This window comes from Molossus molossus, unplaced genomic scaffold (genome assembly GCF_014108415.1).
Source record: "Molossus molossus isolate mMolMol1 unplaced genomic scaffold, mMolMol1.p scaffold_m16_p_20, whole genome shotgun sequence".
NCBI lineage: Eukaryota > Metazoa > Chordata > Mammalia > Chiroptera > Molossidae > Molossus > Molossus molossus.
Window position 1 is genome coordinate 43,035,852 of NW_023425356.1, and position 18,757 is coordinate 43,054,608.

The 18,757-nt window shown below is 48.2% G+C and overlaps 1 protein-coding gene across 1 annotated transcript in view; it reads right to left on the reverse strand.

Moving 5' to 3' along the window:
* Positions 1–521: 521 nt before the first annotated feature.
* RGSL1 (regulator of G protein signaling like 1) overlaps positions 522–18,757 on the reverse strand; it is a 40,278-nt gene continuing 22,042 nt past the window's right edge. Inside the window, exons 11-21 of the mRNA XM_036273583.1 lie at positions 18,515–18,708; positions 17,091–17,208; positions 15,803–15,917; positions 13,873–13,999; positions 10,820–10,991; positions 7,212–7,350; positions 6,851–6,975; positions 4,729–4,838; positions 2,505–2,597; positions 1,393–1,459; positions 522–558 (exon numbers count right to left, since the gene is read on the reverse strand). Of these exons, the coding sequence (XP_036129476.1) occupies positions 522–558; positions 1,393–1,459; positions 2,505–2,597; positions 4,729–4,838; positions 6,851–6,975; positions 7,212–7,350; positions 10,820–10,991; positions 13,873–13,999; positions 15,803–15,917; positions 17,091–17,208; positions 18,515–18,708 (1,297 nt within the window). The remainder of the gene's footprint in view (positions 559–1,392; positions 1,460–2,504; positions 2,598–4,728; positions 4,839–6,850; positions 6,976–7,211; positions 7,351–10,819; positions 10,992–13,872; positions 14,000–15,802; positions 15,918–17,090; positions 17,209–18,514; positions 18,709–18,757) is intronic.

Below are 18,757 nucleotides of genomic sequence, written 5' to 3' on the forward strand. Positions count from 1 at the left end.
GTCACCGGTTCGATTCCTGCTCAGGGCACATGCCCAGGTTGTGGGCCCGATCCCCAGTGGGGGGCATGCAGGAGGCGGCCAATCGATACTCTCTCATCGATGGTTCTCTCTCTCTCTCCATCTCCCTTCTTCTCTCTCTAAAAACTCAATAAAAAAGAACAAAACAGAAAACCGGCATCTTGCGTCCTAGGGTGTTCAATGCCGTCTCCTACACTCGTCTCAGGTTCTTCCACAGCCTGGAGTCGGGGGTTCTCAAGGCCAGGCGGCGGCACAGTGAACCTAAAACCGGGTGCCCTGCCGCGGGAGTAGGGTGCTCTGTTACATGTCCACTGTGGAAGGACCATCTCTGTCAGGCCCCCCAGGGTCCGCTCCCACTCTGCCCACATCTTACCCGCTGCTGCCACCCCTTGGTCTTTCCAGGGCCGACGGTGCTGGGACATTTCATTTCCGACCGGAAACGGTTCTGTCAGTGTCCGGAGGCTTCTGAGAGATGATGCGCCTCTGTTGGGGGCCTGACTAGGTTATTTCTTCTCCTTTTTGGTGGTGGACAATTTTTGCCTGAAGGAAGAGAGAAGAATGGCTGCGTATCACAAAGGCGATAAAGTGTTGTCTTCTCTGCTAGTGTGTCACTATCACCCTTTAGGGGTGACAACAGCCTAAACCAACACCCTTTCTCTTGCGGGGGGAGGGGCTCCCATTCTTATTCTCCCCCTGCCCCCCCGAAGGGCCTGTAACCTCTGAAGCTCTGCAATGCCTGTCTGAGCTCAGAGCTCCAAAGTACCTGGCTTGTCCCCAGGCCCCTTGTTACTGGGAGGCCCCGTGCCCCTGCTGCACTTGCAGCAGATCCGAGAGCGTGGGAAACAGCGCCCACCGCTCAGAGCCTGCTGTCTGTCACCTTGACCTTCGAGCAGCTCTTTGGCCCCTGAGGATTCTCCCAGAGCCTTATCTTAGCGTCAGCCCCACTTTGCTGCTTTTTCAGAAGCGAGGATGAATCTGAGTTTGACAGGCCCCAGTCCTTCCTGTTCTCGTGGCCAACATCCTGCCCAGCAGAACAGCCTCCTCGTTCCTTCCCTTCGGACGGACCCTGCCCTGCAGTGCTCGACGGTCAGGGAGCCGACAAGAAAAGGCTGTCTGGGCTCTCGTCCCCCAGCAGGAGTGTTCTACCGGAAGGTGGGTCCAGGGCTTCGGCTTCCTAAAATGCCTGTCCTAAGGGAGGGGGGTGAGGACGCCCACAGGCCTCTCTGGAAGCAGCGAGCTCATCTTCTGGGTTCCATGTGCCAAGGAGTGTCAGGAGGTGGAGCTAGGACTCTGGGAAGTCTCTCCCCCATCTCCCATTGTGTACTTGGACAAAGATGCTCAGCACTGAAGAAGGGTCTTCCAGCAGGCGCCTACCCTGGGGCAGGAAACAGCTGCATGGAGGAGAGGGTGTATCCTGGCTGGGTCAGGTTGCTCGATGAAGCTGAAGGCAAACACAGAGAAACGCTGCATCAGATCCCAGAGCACAGGCCCTGCTGGGGCCGCCAGCATGGGCCGGCCAGGACAGCCGCCGGAGGAGAAACTGGGAAAGGGAGGGAGAAGCAGCAATGCTCAGGGACAGTCAGGGGGCCTGGGCTGGATGCTGCAATGGAGTTTTGTCCTAGGAGATATTTCATCGCGATGTAGAGGTCCTGATGCCAACCCTCTGACCCAGGGAAGCAGAATAAGGAGATGAGGCCAGATGAGCACTAGAAACACCAGACTGTAGGGCTGTTGGGACCCTGTGGGTCATGGGCAGTGAGCCATAATGGCCTCTCACTTAAGCATCGAGGGGCCATATGCAAAGGGGGAGGCCAAGCAAGCTGGCATTTCGGAGCAGCAGCAGCTCTGGCATGGACACGGAAGCTGACAACGGACAGAAAGGAAAGGTTTGCTGGGAGAGACCGTGCGGAAACCAACGCAGATTCCCTGTTTGGGTGTGGGACTGGCTCCCAGCGGCTGAGGATGGGGAGGAACGGGCTATGACATGGCCCAAGGTGGGAGGCTGGGACCAGAGTGTTCATTCCAGGGATGGCAGGACCAGCAGCGGGAGCCCCCAGGAAGCAGGGGGTAGGGGGTGGAGGTCCCATGGAAGCCGCAGGTGCTCTCCGTGGGAGGGGACAGTGATAACCGGCATGACATTGATTGTCCCTTACAAAGGTGACACACCACGCCTGGAGACGGGCAGAGGAGCCAGCATAAATATCGAGGGGCTTAAGCTACCCACCTGCAGGGGGCTGTAAAAGACTCAAGAAGATATGATTATTCTAATGAGAGCTGGGCCCAGGGCCCTGGAGGACAGTCAGGAGACCTGTGTGTCACCCCATGCCTGCCGCTCACAAGTCGTGTGATCCCGAGCAAGTCACTTCATATTTTGGGGACTTCAGTCTCCTCCTGGTCAATAAGGAGATTGGCCAAGCTGGCCTTAGGGTCGCCCTCTCACTGAGTAGTGGACTTAGGATATCCGTGGGATTCCAACTCCAACTCACAGTTCTGGACTGAATTCGCGACCACTTCTCGCTGCGGAGGCAGCAGCCACTCGACACCTCTGAGCAAGGAGAATCTTAAGATGGCGTGGTCTCCTGGGGAGGGCAGAGGGGGCGTTAGCAACACCCAGCAAAGGAAATTGTTCCAAGTAAGCAAGAAAGCCGCTGCTTACCGCTCCTTGGATCACAGGATGTTGGTGATAGAACCTGTTCTAAATCCAAACGCCGGTGTCTCAGATCAGCGGTCTGAGGCCACCGGAGGGGAAGCCAGCTTCTCAAAATGCTTCCGCTCATACAGGATGACTCTCCAAGCCTAGAACCCAAGTGGCCCTGACCCCTGAACTTGGGGCGGCCTGTTGACCTCTTCCGACTTCTGACACCAGAAAAGATTTAGGCATTTACCTCCCGGGAGCTCAGCATGGAAAATGAGCCAAAGGCTGGGAGCTTTGTGGCTACCAGGGGGGGCATTTTCTTGATCCTTGGAGTGAGCATTGTTTGTCTGCCCTGCGTGCCCACCCCCCTCTCTTTTCCCTCTTGCTGCCCCCCCCCTCGTTCTAAAGAAGCCTTGCACTCGCAGGGACATGTGGCCCACGTACTGAAGAGATGACTGATTTCTCTCTGCTGCGGTGACATTTCACAAGGCAGAGACAAGGATATGGAGCCATGTTCCTTGACCCAAGGGGCAGCTGCCCCCAGGGAGTGGGTGATTTTTTCCTGTGGAGGCGAGGACCCTCTCAGGGGGTCATGGGAGCAGGAGCTGGGTTCTGCAGCCAGAGTTGCTCCCCAGAGAAGGATTTAGGTCTCCAGAGCCCCAAAGAAGGGGGCAACATGTTTTTTTTTGGGGGGGGGGGAGCTCAGGGGGAGGGGCAGGGACAGGAGCACGGCAGGTGGCAGGTGTGAGCTGGAAGAGCGGTGTTCCACTCCATCCTGGGACAGCTGGCGGCTGTTTTCACAACTCCTGCCCCAATCTGCACAGTGCGTTCTGATGCTGGGACCGCTCCAGGTGCACAGACCTGTTCTGTTTGCTTCCCCGAACTGTCCGCCGCAGAGTCACCCAGCCTGCCCTTACCCGGCACTGCCCTGTGCACCCTCCGTCTCTCTCTCAAACTCATTTCGCTCAAGAGCTGATCTCAGGGCAGGTGTTGGGAAAGGGACTGGGTTGAACTGCTCTGTGCAAAGAAAACATGTAAAAGTGTGTCTTTCCATTTATTTATAAATATGTGAGTAATATATAAATAATATGTTAATAACACGATTAACAATATATTCTTGCCCTGGCCAGTTTGGCTCAGTGGTTAGAGCGTCGGCCTGCGGTCCGGAGAGACCCGGGTTCGGTTCCCACTAAGGGCATGTACCTCGGTTGCATTTTGTCCCTGGCCCTGGTTGGTCGTGCGGGTGGCAGCCACTCGATGTGTCCCTTTCACGTCGATGTTTCTCTCTCTCTCTCTCTCCCTCCCACTCTATCTGTACAAAAAATGGAAAAGTATCCTTGGGTGAGGATTAAAACAAAACAAAACAAAACAAACAAACAAAAAAAACCCAATATATTCATAATATAGAAATCTCTCAAAATGACATCATCCAGAGATGATCCTATTAACACTCTGTCTTTACTTATTTTTTCTCCATGCTTTCATAAAAAATCAGATATATGCTTGTATATGTATTTACCACAGTAACATAATATTCTACCTCCATTTTGTAATTTTCTCATTTAACACTGTAACATAGTTATGGAGCTGGTTGGAGTGGGGGCTTTGTAAACAGCAGTAGAGCAGGTCCCCACCTCCATGTCCCCACCATGGAGACTGTGTACTGTGTGCCCAGAGGCATCCTGCGATGTGATGCTGGGGAGCCACCCCTGGGGTGGGGGGACCTTTTGGCCAGCACTGAGAGCCACAGTTAAATATACTTTAAGCCCTGGCCAGTTTGGCTCAGCAGTTAGAGCGTAGGCCTGTGGACCAAAGAGTCACAAGTTCAATTCCTGGCCAAGGCCATGTACCTTGGTTGTGGGTTTGATCCCTGGCCTCAGTGGGGGTCATGCGGGAGGCAACCAATCAATGTAAGAACATCTCACATTGATGTTCTCTCTCTCCCACTCTATCTAAAATAAATCAATGGAAAAATATCCTTGGGTGCAGATTATGTGTGTGTGTGTCCCTGCAGCCCACGCCTTCCCTTCAGGAGTCTTGTTTGCTAGCGGAGGGGCGGGGCGGGCGGAGCTCACCTCCGCTCCAAGCAGGGTACTTGCACACAGCTTTAGAAGAAGACTTTCTGTGACTCGGCTTCTTGCCCCTGTACTGGAAGTAAGAGTGGGTTGCCTTCCAGGAACAAAACCTGTGAGAAGAACGGCTTCTGGTCACAGGGAGAAATCCACCACCGAGGGGACAGTGACACAGCACGGGAAGTGGGCCAGGACCTGTCCCCACAGCGGGTGGGGGTCCCACAGACAAGAGGACAGCCCCTGCCTCCGCATGCTGCCAGGCTCCAGTGAGGGTCTGGGACGGGCAGTATGTTGGGACTTCCTTCTGGAGCCTCCTGTGAATGGAGTCTGTAGAGAATCTGCTGTACCCCACCCCGGGGTACCCACCCTGGGGTGCTCCCCTCGGCATCAGACTGAGATCCCATTTGTGCCCACCTGGTAGAGTGAGAACATGAACTCAGACTCAGACTCACGACAACCTTGGCACAGTGGCTCCCAAGATGCCCTCACAACACTCTCCATCTCCACCTTGGCCCTAGCCCCCTGCTATTTCTCAGCCCGTCCTGAGATTGGACCCCTTGGAGGCTTGTCTTAGCTTTATTCTATCCTGCCTTGGCTCCGGTGGTCTTGACTGCTGCCCACCTTCCTCCTCCCCAAGGGACACTCCACCCAATCACAGTTGCTTTCTCCCATTCCACCTGCTAAACTCCCTCCAGCCATGGGCCTCCCAACATGCCAAGGATGCATCCTTTAGGGTGCTTGAGAGACCAAGAGACCTGGTTTCTAATCCACTTACCAAGTGGTACCACTTACCTAGGCAAGTCCCTTAACCACTCAGAACCTCAGTTTCCTCATCTATAAAATAGGAATAATAATACTTCGCACCACCCACCTCACAGGCTTGTTGAGTGGTTCATCTGAGATAATAGGTATGGACACAGTTTGCACAATATAAGACTCTTCATAAGTATATAAGAAAGCAAGTAAAGAACCACCTGCAAGAGGACTAGGACTCAAAGCCCCCCTGAGGGAGCACCGAGCACTGACTTGGGCCAAAAGCATCACATATTTCCCAGAACTTTCTGATCCTCCAGAAAGTTTCAGGACAAATTTCTATTCAGTCCCAGTGAGCAGACACAGAATCAAGTCCAGATTGAAGAGCTAGATAACAACTGGTGTTCAAAAGGCTCACCTGGTTATCTTGAACATGATTAAAAAAATTCTTTCAATCCTGATTAAATAGTTTATCCTAGGGATTTAAACATGGAAGTCGGTGATTGGTGAGCAACCTTTATACTTCTATTTTAAGAAAGTAACCTTTGTGTGAGTGTGTGTGGGAGAAGGGAACTGCTAAGAACTGGAATCACCATAATACTCTGAACATCCCAAGTTGCCTGGTCTGGGGCCATATCAGCCAGCTGTCCTGTGGTCACTATCACCCAGGGCACTGCCATTCACCATGTGGAAGGGGGAGCTGGAGCCACAGTGGACCACAGGCGTGGGTAACTAGCTAGAAAAACATAGGTGAGTCTGTCGGCCCAAACCTTAGCAAGACAGGCGAGGGACCAGTGGGCCCGGTTGCCTCTGTCCTGCCTGTTCTCTGCTTCACAATTTCCTCCCCAAGTTGTAGGTTTGAGTTGGTTGCCACACTTCCTATTTTAACCTGGGGTGATATGATGTAAGAAGCCGAATTTCCAGCTTCTCTTGAAAATCAAAATGTCTAGCAACTGTGCCCCTACTGGTAATGATGGGATGTGGGCATGATAGAGCAAAACTCCCCTGGCTGACTGTCCCCATGAGGCTCCTTAAGCATGGGGACAGCTGTGTCAGCCTTGACAGATTGCTCCCTAGTAGCTACGGTCCATTGTCACCCTTAGGTGAAGAACCTACACCTAACACAAATTAACATCCTTGTTTCAAGCCAGCGCAAGGAGAGTTGGGAGCCAGGTGTTCCGATCCCGGTCTTACTTGGCCTCCCATCCTCTGGCTCAGTGCTCAGTGTGAGGGACAAAGCCGAGTAGGAGGACAAGACACCATCTTGGTTCCCACAAACCTGAACACTGAACAGAGAGCTACAGGAAGGTCAAAGACTCTCTAGAAAGTCAAAGGTGTTTTCCTGACCTGGTGAGGAGAGGGAGAGAGTTACCTTTTCCAGAAGTACATAATGATGGGGAAGAGAGACATGATAGCCCCGTGGAAGATGCTCCGATCGAGGCGGCCCTCTGTGATGGCAGCAAGGATGGTCTCCTTCTGCGACTCAGAGATGTTCACCTACCCACAGTGGGAGCCCGTCACTGGCAGAGGCTCCAGGGAAGGCAGAAACCCTCTCTTGGCCCCCACCACCTTTAAGACCACCCCCTCCCCAGAAAGCAGAAGTTTTGGTGGGGCTGCTAGGTGGGTATCTGGCTGACCCAGAACTTAGGAGGTGCCTGATAGTTAGCTTTCGGGGTTCTCGGGGGGAAATGCTCCTTAGCACAAGGCCAGAGGAGGGTGGCCGTCCCCCTTACCCTCAGCTTTGGAGGAACCTCCGACTGCAGGTAGAGCCTTAGGATGACGCTGATCTTGGACTTCATCAGGACCACATCATTCTCATTGTAGTTCCGGTGGACTTGTAGCACATGAGCCGAACTCACCAAGTCGTTAAATCTAGAAAGAGGAAGTACGTAGGAAATAAACAACGAGGAAAGCAGTGGCTAATGAGGGCAGCCAGCCCAGGCCCATTTCTGGCCTAAAACAGACAGGGCCAAATCCTGGGCCAGATGGTGACTTCATTCATTCCATCGTAATTCACCTTTCAGCAAATACTAACTGAGTACCTACCGCGTGTCAAATATGTTAAGACTATGTGCTTCTACAAGTGTATTTCTCCATCACCGACTTCCTGATTTATCCCATCTCCCTTCTTTACCCATCCGGCCCTCTGACTGCTTCGAGGGCTGAGGGCTATCTTGTTCTTTCTTTCCCTTCCTCTGCTGACCCTCTCACAATGATCACCAGTCTCTGAAACAACATATTCCTTTTATTAATTTTTTTTACTATAAAAAAATATACATAAAATAAAATTCCCCAGTTTAACTGTTTTGCAGTGGCATTAAGTTCATCCACACTGTTGTGTGATGCTCACCGCCATCATCTCCAGAACTTTTTTTATCTTCCCAAACTCGAACTTCATACCCATTTAACATGAAGTCCCACCCCCACCTCCCCCAGCTCCTGGATGTCCCACCCCCACCTCCCCAGCTCCTGAATGTCCCACCCCCACCTCCCCAGCTCCTGGAAGTCCCACCCCCACCTCCCCCAGCTCCTAGAAGTCCCACCCCCATCTCCCCAGCTCCTGGAAGTCCCATCCCCACCTCCCCCAGCTCCTGGAAGTCCCATCCCCACCTCCCCCAGCTCCTGGAAGTCCCATCCCCACCTCCCCAGCTCCTGAATGTTCCATCCCCACCTCCCCAGCTCCTGGATGTCCCACCCCCACCTCCCAGCTCCTGGAAGTCCCACCCCCACCTCCCCAGCTCCTGAATGTCCCATCCCCACCTCCCCCAGCTCCTGGAAGTCCCATCCACACCTTCTGTCTCCTTGCAACATGTTCTTTCAGTAACCATCAAATATCTATCATTTATACCTTATCTTGATTTATGTACACAGCTGACTTCTCCCAGGCCAGGTAAAAATTTAATAACTTAAAGTCTTCCTAATAGTAGAACACTAGGTTTTCCCATCTCCATTCATGTAGTCAGTCAACGAGCATTTTTCAGTGAGGGTTTACACTGTGCCAGGCACAGCCCCAGGAGCAGGATTCAGTAGTGAACAAAGTAATCAAAGTCCAGCTTCCCAGGAGCTCGCAGTCAGTGAGGGAGGAAGATGCATCAGGAAACAGGTGAATAATTAAATATGCAGTGGAGGTTATGAAGACAACAAAAGGGCATGTCACTGGGAAGGGGGAAGACACTGAGACGCAGACAATAAGAGAGAAAAAGACAGTCATCTGCAGCCAGGGAGGAGCAGAGTGCAGAGCCTCGGAGCTGGAGCCTGGGGCAAAAGGCAAGTAGCAGGAGGTGAGCACCCCAAGATGCAGTAGGTAACCCGAGATGTAGTAGGCACCCCGAGATGCAAGTAGACACCCTGAGATGCAGGTAGGTACCCCGAGATGCAGTAGGTACCCCGAGATGCAGGTAGGCACCCTGAGATGCAGGTAGGTACCCTGAGATGCAGTAGGTACCCCGAGATGCAGTAGGTACCCTGAGATGCAGTAGGTACCCCGAGATGCAGGTAGGCACCCTGAGATGCAGGTAGGCACCCTGAGATGCAGTAGGTACCCTGAGATGCAGTAGGTGCCCCGAGATGCAGTAGGTACCCTGAGATGCAGTAGGTACCCTGAGATGCAGGTAGGCACCCTGAGATGCAGGTAGGTACCCCGAGATGCAGTAGGTACCCCGAGATGCAGTAGGTGCCCCGAGATGTAGGTAGGTCCTGCTTGCGCAGAGCCATTTAGGCAATGGGAGGAGCTTGGACTGGATTCTAGTGGAAACGGGAAGCCACTGGAACATTTTGGGCAGGAGGGTGTTATACTCTGGTTGACACTGTTGACAAGCTCTCTGGCTGCTGTGCAGGGAACGGTTTGTAGTGAGCGAGTGAGAAAGAGATGATGGTGATGGAATTGGGGCAGCAGGGGGAGGCTGTTCACCCGGACTGGCATTCCTTCCTGTTCCCTGCTCATCTCCCCCTTACACATGTAACTAACCCCTCCGCATTCTTCAAAACTCAGCGTAGGTGACCTGTCTGCCACGAAACCACACCTGGGACTCAGCTGTCTCCATCACGTCCTGGCTCAACCATAGCACCTAGCATCCCACTTCTGAGCTTCGTGTCTTTTCTGCCACCCCCATTCTGTGGGATGTGGAGGATGGAGAGCATGTCTTACTGGTACTTTTTGTATCTCCAGTGCCGAATCCAGTGCCAAGAATAATCAAGCCATCCATCAGTGTCTGTGGAACGGAGCTAAGCCCCTCACTGGGGTGCGGTGGGAAACGCTCTGAACCCCAAAGGATGCGCTGAGTTCCCAGGGCTCTGCCTTTCCGGAAACACACCGGCCAGGGGACTGCGCACTGCTGCGACCTCAGTACAGCTCGCCCTGCTCCCACTGCAGCGGACATGTCCCCAGAGTCCTCCCTGTTGCTTCCCAAATGTTTCTGCCTGTTGTACTTGTTACTATACTGCAAATTTATGAAAATGAACAAAACACCAAGATGAAATTGAAGGTATTTGTTGTATCTATGAGAACAAATCAGATGTTTTGGAATGTTCCAATAAAGGTGAGTTGCTTTTTAAAAAAATTGCTATTGCTTTAGGTGTGGCAAGGCAATTTCGAACATTGAAAAGACAAGAATAAAAATCCAGAAGGATTAAGTTGTTTTGCAGTAACCTTTAAGTTCTCATTCCACTTTAATGAGAGAAAAATTAGGATCAGTAGATAGCACTGTAGGGATAGCATATGCAAGAAACACAGGTGGACCCCAATTAGTGGAACAGCTTTGGCTTTGCATCCAAAGTTTGAAGGTGAGTGAATGAACATTAATGTGTTTTAACTTAAAAGTACTGTTTAAAGTCATGCACACACACACACAACCTTATTATTATAATTCCTTTCTTTAACTAAAGAACTATTAGTTCAGCCCTGGCTGGGTAGCTCAGTTGGTTAGAGTGTTGTCCTGCTATGCCAAGGTTGCAGGTTCTGTCTCCGGTCAGGGCACGTATAAGAAGCAACCAATAAATGCATAAATAAGTGGAACAACAAATTAATATTTCTCTCTCTCAAATCAATAAATTGAAAAAGAACTCTTGGTCCAATGGTGCTACAGAAGAGGATTTCTATCATATTCATAAGTAACAGTACAAAGGGCTCCACATCCTGGGTATAGGTAAGTGCATTTCAGCATCGGGAACTCCAGAATACAGAAGCTTCAGGATCCAAGGGGAACGATGGTGGGAACTGATAGAGTGACAGCGTTCGGTGGGAGTGCCAGGAATCACAGCGCCACTTACAGGCCACTCTGGTCTTTGCCAGGAGATACTAAGCATGGGAAGCCACAAGGGGAAGGTGAGGTGGGAAACTTACTTCTCCATTTCAGAAAAGAAATACAAATCATTGAGGGCAAAGTTGACGGTGATAATCCTGTGGCCAAATATACGGCGCTTCATAAGGATGATATCGCCATTCTCCTCTGCACTGCGGACATTTGTTTGATGGGGGGGTGGGCGGACGGGTACAGTGGGGGATGCAGGGATATCTGAAAGAGAAGGAGGAAGGAGTTAGCAGCTGGCTCGAGCAAGTCCCTCTTAAGCCTGAAGCCTTCCATCTGGGCATAACTAAAATGAAAGAAACTGCAGACTCACTTTGGGGCCTTTTGAAATAGTGACTCCCTATCATTGGGTTCAACCTTTCACTTGGACTTGAAGGGCTGCTGGGAAAGCCATCTGCTCGATGGTATGACAACATACATACACCCCCTCCCCAATCAAGGGATTATTGAAAGGTGTCTTGTTGTCCGAGATAGAAGCACACGGTAGTTATGCCAATCCCTAACAGAAACGAAATGTGCAGAGGTGACCTTCAGAATAGAGTGTGTGGTTCTGATGATGCTTATCAAGGTTTATCAGGGAAGTCGTTTAGAAGTGAACTGGGAAAGCAGCACAAACAAAAAGCCAAAATATAAAGAATAAAGAAGTTAATGAAGAAACAGAGGGTATGAGGCTAGAGTAGAAATAAGACAGGAATGAGTACAGGAGAGCATAGAAGGTTCTAGAAGGTTTGGCTTGTATCTCAGAAAAACTAAGACATTTATTTTTAAAAGTTTCTTGACTAGGATGTACTCAAATAAACCTACTCATAGGGATTCAGGGCTGAGAAGAGAGCAGTTTGGGGCTGCATCTGACAAGTGGACCCTAGTTCAGTGCCTGGCTGGGTTTAAGAAACTTTCTAGCCCGGCATGAAGCTCAGTAGATTGACTGTCATCCCATGGACTTAGAGATCCCGGTTCAATTCCCCGTCAGAGCACGTGCCCGGGTTACAGGCTTGATCCCCCATAGGGGGCGTGCAGGAGGCAGCTAATCAATGTTTCTCTCACACATAGATGTTTCTAGTTCTCTCTCCCTTCCTCTAAATAAAAAAAAAAATCAATAAAAACATATTTAAAAAAAAAAAGAAAAGAAACTGTCTAGTGGGATTCTTTTGGATGGGAGGGTAATCACAATATTCAATAAATACCTAATACCTGTTGAGTCCGAAACACTGTCTTAGGTCTCAGGGTTACAAAGCATAAGGTCTCTCCGAACTATCTTACAGTCTCTTTTTCTTTATCTCTGAGACTTGAGTTTAAAGAAGAAAAAAAGTCAGAAAAACAGTGGAAATTGATATGATAGTCAGGAATTTTAGGCAAGAGGGTGCTAAACCCACCCAAGAAATCTAGATACAGTAATATGCATAAGGGTTTGAGTTGATTTTACTTCAAAGAAGAAACCAAAGAGCTAGAACTGTTCTTAAATCTTAAATGTCTGCTTGTGAAGCTGTCCATGAAATATATATACAAAACCTTTTTACAAGTTAGAAAAGAAAATAATATTAAAATTCCAATAGAAAAACAGACAAAGGATGTAAACAGTCCAGAAAGAATACAAATAACCAATGAATAAAGGTGCTCAACTATCAAAGAAAAATACGTAAGAATGGCACATGGTTTTTCGTCTGCCAGATTGGCAGTTTTTAAAAAATGTACAATAGCCCACACTTGGTGACAACATGGCCCTCGTTTATACTGTTGGAGAGAGTTTAATTAGTGCAATGTTTTTAAAGGGCCACAGTTGAACTATTTTTAACCATGTACCCATTACTTCCATTTTAAAAGTTTCATAGAAACTGACAGTTGCAAAATAGATAACTTTTGCAGCATAGTTTGTTAAAGTGAGAGTTGGAACAACTCACAGGTCATCAAGAGAGATGAGCCCTGGCCGGTTTGGCTCAGCGGTTAGAGCATCGGCCTGCAGTCCAGAGAGACCCGGGTTCAGTTCCCGCTAAGGGCACGTGCCTCAGTTGCAGTTTGTCCCCGGCCCTGGTTGGGCCGTGCAGGAGGCAGCCACTTGACGTGTCCCTTTCACGTCGATGTTTCTCTCTCTCCCTCCCTCTCTATCTGAAAAATGGAAAAATGTCCTCGGGTGAGGATAAAAAAAAGAGAGAGAGAGATGAGATTTGTCACTATCAATTCCTCCAGTCTTATCTCGGATACTTTCCCCATCTCATTAATCCCTAGTCCAAATGGCCCTTAAGTCCCAGAACTACACCGTCTCTTTCCTATTTTAGGATTCTATGCAGACCTAGAAATCACTCCCTCCTATTTTGCTTGCCTAACTTGCTCATCCCTGAAAACTCAACTTCATGCCATTTTCTGGGAGAAGCCTTCCTGACCCCCTCCCCCTCCACTAATTTAGGGTCTCCTTACGATCATCACTGGGATCAGGCATCACAATGATATAATAACACGAATACTGGCTGAGCCTTTTATAGCACTTACTGTTGCCACGAATAGTTCTAAGATGCTTTATATATATTAACTCGCTTAATCCTCACAACTCTCTGAGATAGGCACACTTATTCCCATTCTACAGATGAAGAAACTGAGGCAAAAAGTCACTTTCACAAGGTCCTTCAGTTAAAAAGTATGAGTCAAACCCAGGATATTTGGCTCCAACATCTGTGGCTCTTATTTTCTGCCTTGCCCTCAAAACGAGAGGTGCCTTGAGAGCAGATCCTATGCTGCATGTTCACCACTGTATCCCCAGCACCCTGCAAAGCACCTGCCACATTATCAGTGTGTTGAATGAATGAATGAAACAACTTAATAAATTGCTACTTCAGACGAACAACATGAGATCATTTTGTAAAATGTGAGATCTCACACTGCTTTAGATTGTTCATTCGCCACCCTTGCTGGCTCCGAGCAGAAGCTCCTGGGCCCCCATCCTCTGTGGGAAGGCCCGGGCTTGGCTTTGCACCCAGGACCTGGGCTTCTTGCAGGACCCCAGGCTCACGCAGGCATGAATGACACACAGCCATAGCTCTGCAGCTTCCGCTGTGGGCTAGCCCTGCTGCTGAAACCAAACGGGGACGTGACTTACTTTCCTTGTTTTGTACTTCCAGGTGAAGATATTCTTCAAATTCCTGGCGCATGCTGACGTTGGACATATATCTACGGTACTTGCAAAAGCTCTTGATAAAGTTGGTCATTTTCGTCCAGACTTTCTTCTGCGGGAAGAGAGAGGGGTATGACACATTCATTACTACGGCTGTTGTCCACAGAGCGAACTACGCCCCGGAACTTGACATTCTTTACATGCAATCCTCACAACACCTCCTTTAAAAGGAATGATTTTAAGCTCCAGTTTAAAGCCCAGGAAACTCAAGTCAGAGAACTCGTATAACCTTCCCCAGAGCAAGCAGCTGCTGAATGGAAGAGTCCGACTTCAACCAGGCGTGTCTGGGGCCATCAGCCATGCTCTTTGCATCATAGTCTTTCAACAGTGAAGATTTGAGTTGCCGTGATTGGGAGAGGAGGTGTGAGAGCTAAAAACAGGAAGACACAGAGGCCAGAGATAAGTATGATTCACAAGAAGGGAATAATGACTCAGGCAGAATTTGAAATGTTGAAAAAAATAAAGAAATGAGTAAAACCATTTCTAAGCATTAAAAAAAGAAAACAAATAATGAGATGCACACACTTACCTGCCACGCGCATGCACGTGCACACACATATTCATTTGATAAGTTTCTTCATCCATTTCTCCACAGATACCTAGCGACTGTTCTCCAGTTCATTGACCCCTTGAGAAATCGATGTTGAGAGCCAGAAAGCATCTTGTTGATCTAAGTTTCGTTTTCTCATTCTACAGGCAGGGAACTTCAGTAGATGCATGCCTTCAGAGCCTAGCTCACCCTAATTGTAGAGTTTGGGTTAATTTACTTAACCCGTGCATCCATGTCTCCATGTGTAAGAAACAATAGTGGTTGTGGTGAAGGGTTAGTGATGATATATGAAAACCCTAATACGGTGTTTGGCACAAAGTAGGCATATGTGCATGTTGGTTTTCTGTTTATTTTTTTCTTATCTAAAAGCAACAGGAAGACCTGAAATCAAGACAAAGCGTCCTGGTTCCGGGTGCAGTATTCTTTCCAATGTCCTACATTCCTGGACCCTGACATGGAGTTGATTCATGCATGGAGGGTATAAAAGGAAGAAAGGCCTGGGAAGTCCATTTTCATATCTGGAATATTAGATCCACGGGCATAAGGCATTATTTTCAGAAATATCTTGGCATGATCTTTGAAGTCAGAGTTGGGCTCAAATTTTCCTGATACGAACTAACTCCATAATGCATTGAACATACAATTATTTAAGAGGTTAACATTATTCTTATTTTCTCAAACCGTATAAAAACTTTCTTGAATAACATACCTGTCTTCTCTTTCTTTCCCTTTTATCTTCTCCAGTGGGAGAAAGAATGAGTTAGCTAATTGATGAGTTTGGAAGAAGGAAGCAGGTAGGGTCTGCTCTTGGTCCTTTGCGTTCTCTCTCTGGGAGGTGTTTGTCTCCAGGACACATGTCAGGCCCACTCTTTCTCATACAGTAAGGGGCTCACCAGGGTAAGTGGAGGCCTCAGGTGTTCCATTATGCTACAGTGACTGGACATGTAAATTTAATTTGGGTGCAAGAGAGGGTAATCAAACTCTTTTGGCTTCATGGTCAATCCATGTCCTTGAAAGTAGCTTTCAGCAATAAAAACAACAAATATAACAACAACAAACCTGACATTTTGATCTCCATGAGTGACCTCTGCCTGGCACAAAGACACTAAAGAGAGGGACTTCCTTAAATTCTCACTGTAACAATTTTTCTGAGACTCAGATCCCTCCTTCATAAAATGGAGTTTCAGAAACCTACCCCAAAGGGTAGTTGTTTCGGTGATTGAATAAGCTAACAGTGAAACTCTCGTACGGTTGGCAATGCCTAGGCAGCGGTTTTTCGTCCTAGTGCCTGGCTTCTTCACTGACCTGGGGTTCGTGCAGGTGAGTGGTCGCGTTCTTCGAGGCCTTCCTGGGCACAGCTCGTGCTGGAGTTTGCCCTTCCAGAGGGAAGGCTGGGAACAGCTCCTGGTACTCTCTAAACCTGCCAGGAGGAGGCCAAAATGTCAGAGGAGGCCAAAGCCTGGCACATCCAAGTTCACAGCCAAGGCAAACCTATTTCTGCTTTTGGAGGAAGTCGAGGTGGAAACTGGGGACTATCAAGATACTCAGAAATACTCTTCTTATGATTTTAGACCTTTGCTAAGGTTGGCCTGTCCTTCCCAATCAGTACTATGTTGTTTCTTGTTCAGGCAAATAAACAGAATTGTATATGTGTGTGAGAAAGTGTGTGTGAGAGAAAGTGTGTGTGTGAGAGAAAGTGTGTGTGAGAAAGTGTGTGTGTAAGTGTGTGAGAAAGTGTGTGTGAGAAAGTGTGTGAAAGTGTGTGAGAAAGTGTGTCTGTGAAAGTGTGTGTGTGAGAGAAAGTGTGTGTGAGAGAAAGTGTGTGAGAAAATGTGTGTGTGAGAAAGTGTGTGAGAGAGAAAGTGTGTGAGAGTATGTGTGAGAAAGTGTGTGTGAAAGTGTGTGAGAAAGTGTGTGTGAGAAAGTGTGTGAAAGTGTGTGTGTGAAAGTGTGTGTGTGAGAAAGTGTGTGAAAGTGTGTGTGTGAGAAAGTGTGTCTGTGAAAGTGTGTGCGCGAGAGAAAGTGTGTATGAAAGTGTGTGTGAGAAAGTGTGTCTGTGAAAGTGTGTGTGCGAGAGAAAGTGTGTGTGAGAAAGTGTGTGTGAGAAAGTGTGTGTGAAAGTGTGTGTGAGAGAAAGTGTGAGAGAAAGTGTGTGAGAAAGTGTGTGTGAAAGTGTGTGTGTGAAAGTGTGTGTGTGAAAGTGTGTGTGTGTGAGAAAGTGTGTGTGAGAGAAAGTGTGTGTGAGAAAGTGTGTGTGAAAGTGTGTGTGAGAAAGTGTGTGTGAGAGAAAGTGTGTGTGTGAAAGTGTGTGTGAGAAAGTGTGTGTGAGAAAGTGTGTGTGAAAGTGTGTGAGTGTGTGTGAGAAAGTGTGTGTGAGAGAAAGTGTGTGTGTGTGAAAGTGTGTGTGTGTGAAAGTGTGTGTGTGTGTGTGCACACACGCAGGTAATAGGCAGGTAAGAGAGTTCAAGAAGAGTCTGGCTTTTCTTCAGCTGGGAGGCTTGACAAGGGCTCTGTGAGTGGATTCAGAGACTCCTTGGGTGGTGGTGCCTCCCGGAGCCGATGAGCAGCTCTGGACAGTGCCTTCGGTACTCACCATTTTTCTTCCAGAGACTTCAGGACGACGCTCTGGAGAGCTAACAGTGAGGCTGTGCTGACGTAACGCATCTGAGAGATTTCTTTGATGAGAGGGGTGTCGCACATCAGCAGTTCTTCTAGAAAATGACACAGAGAGGGGGAGGAGGGGAGTGAGGGGGAGAAAGAAGCCATCTGAGGCAGCTGGCGGGTTTCCATCTGAGAGCCTCACAGTCCCTTATTCCAGTCTGGCTAGACTCTGGACTCGCCACACTTCGTTTGAAAATCTCAAAAGCATCTTTGGAATGTTATGTGCAAGTGCTTTGTAGAGTAAATACTGTCCTATTTTAGTTTAGTTCCACTCAAATCTCAGATAAGTGTGTAAGAGGAATACATGTTTAAAAGATTCATTTCTGCAGCTAGTTTGAAGATTTGGGTTTAGGAAAGGGACAGACAAAGGATTAAAGTTAATGGCTGGGGCAGATGGAAACCCAATATTACAAGTATTGTAAAGGCAATGCAATTTTTGTTCAAAGACTATGATATTCATTATTATGACTTGAAAACTTACCAAGGGCAGCATCTCTTCTAGTTCATTCAAAACAATGCACAGAATTCGATATTCCAAGACTTAACAAATAAATATTTCTTACAAGGTTTGCCAATTTTATGTCTTTCTATTTTGATAAAATCTATAACCTTATCTTGGTTTATCACAGGCAAAACTCACACACACACACACACACACACACACACACACACCATCTGTTTGTGTCAAAATAGGAGGCGCTATCTTCATTACTTTGCTTGTTTATCTCCAATGGAACCAAGCCCACCCCTTTCTGTCCCCCCCCCAGACTTATAGCCCAATAATTTACAGGCAACGCCTGCTTCTGGCCAAATAAATTTACATGGGTCAGATTTACCCTCTCACTTCGGGCAAGAAAACAAGATGTCGAGTGGTGGACACTCCAACTTTGCATACAGCGTACTCTTGCTTTTGTATCTAACTCTAGTCCAGTTGATTTGAAGGTCAAACAACCTGAGTTTGAATTCAAGGTCCACCGACTGGATACGTTAATTAGCTCCTCTGTTTCACCTTCCTCATTAGTCAAGTAGAGCTATCTCAAACTTCTAGGATTAAATATAATCTTATTTTCAGGGTTGAATAAAATTAAATGAGAGGATGTATTTCACATACAAATGCAACTCTCTTGCACATGGCTTCTTTTACTAGTAATTTACTAGTAATTTACTAGTAATTTACTTCAGATTCATTATTTTTCCCTGCTTTGACTGTCCCTCTTCATCTTTGTCTCAATACTGCTACATAGGGCAGCTGTTCTGTTATGCTGTTTTAGGGAACTCACTCAAGACCACCTCTTTTCCAGACTTCTAAGAGACTAAAGGGAGAAGCAAACAGTATCAGGGGAAGAGGCTGCATACCAGGAGAGACTGAGCCATGGAAGAAAGTCCTGACAGTATTTTCAATAAGCAACCTGCTACTGTATTCATTCGCCTCCATACTGATCTTCTGTACGGCTACCAGGAATTCCAGGGGGCCCTCGGCGTTCCTTTCTCTGAGGAACTCCATGAAGAACTCCAAGTGGTTTGTATTTAGGAGGACTTCCGTCAGGTTTCTGGAAATAAGAAAGCATCATTGGTGGAGAGACTGGATGGTGACCCTGG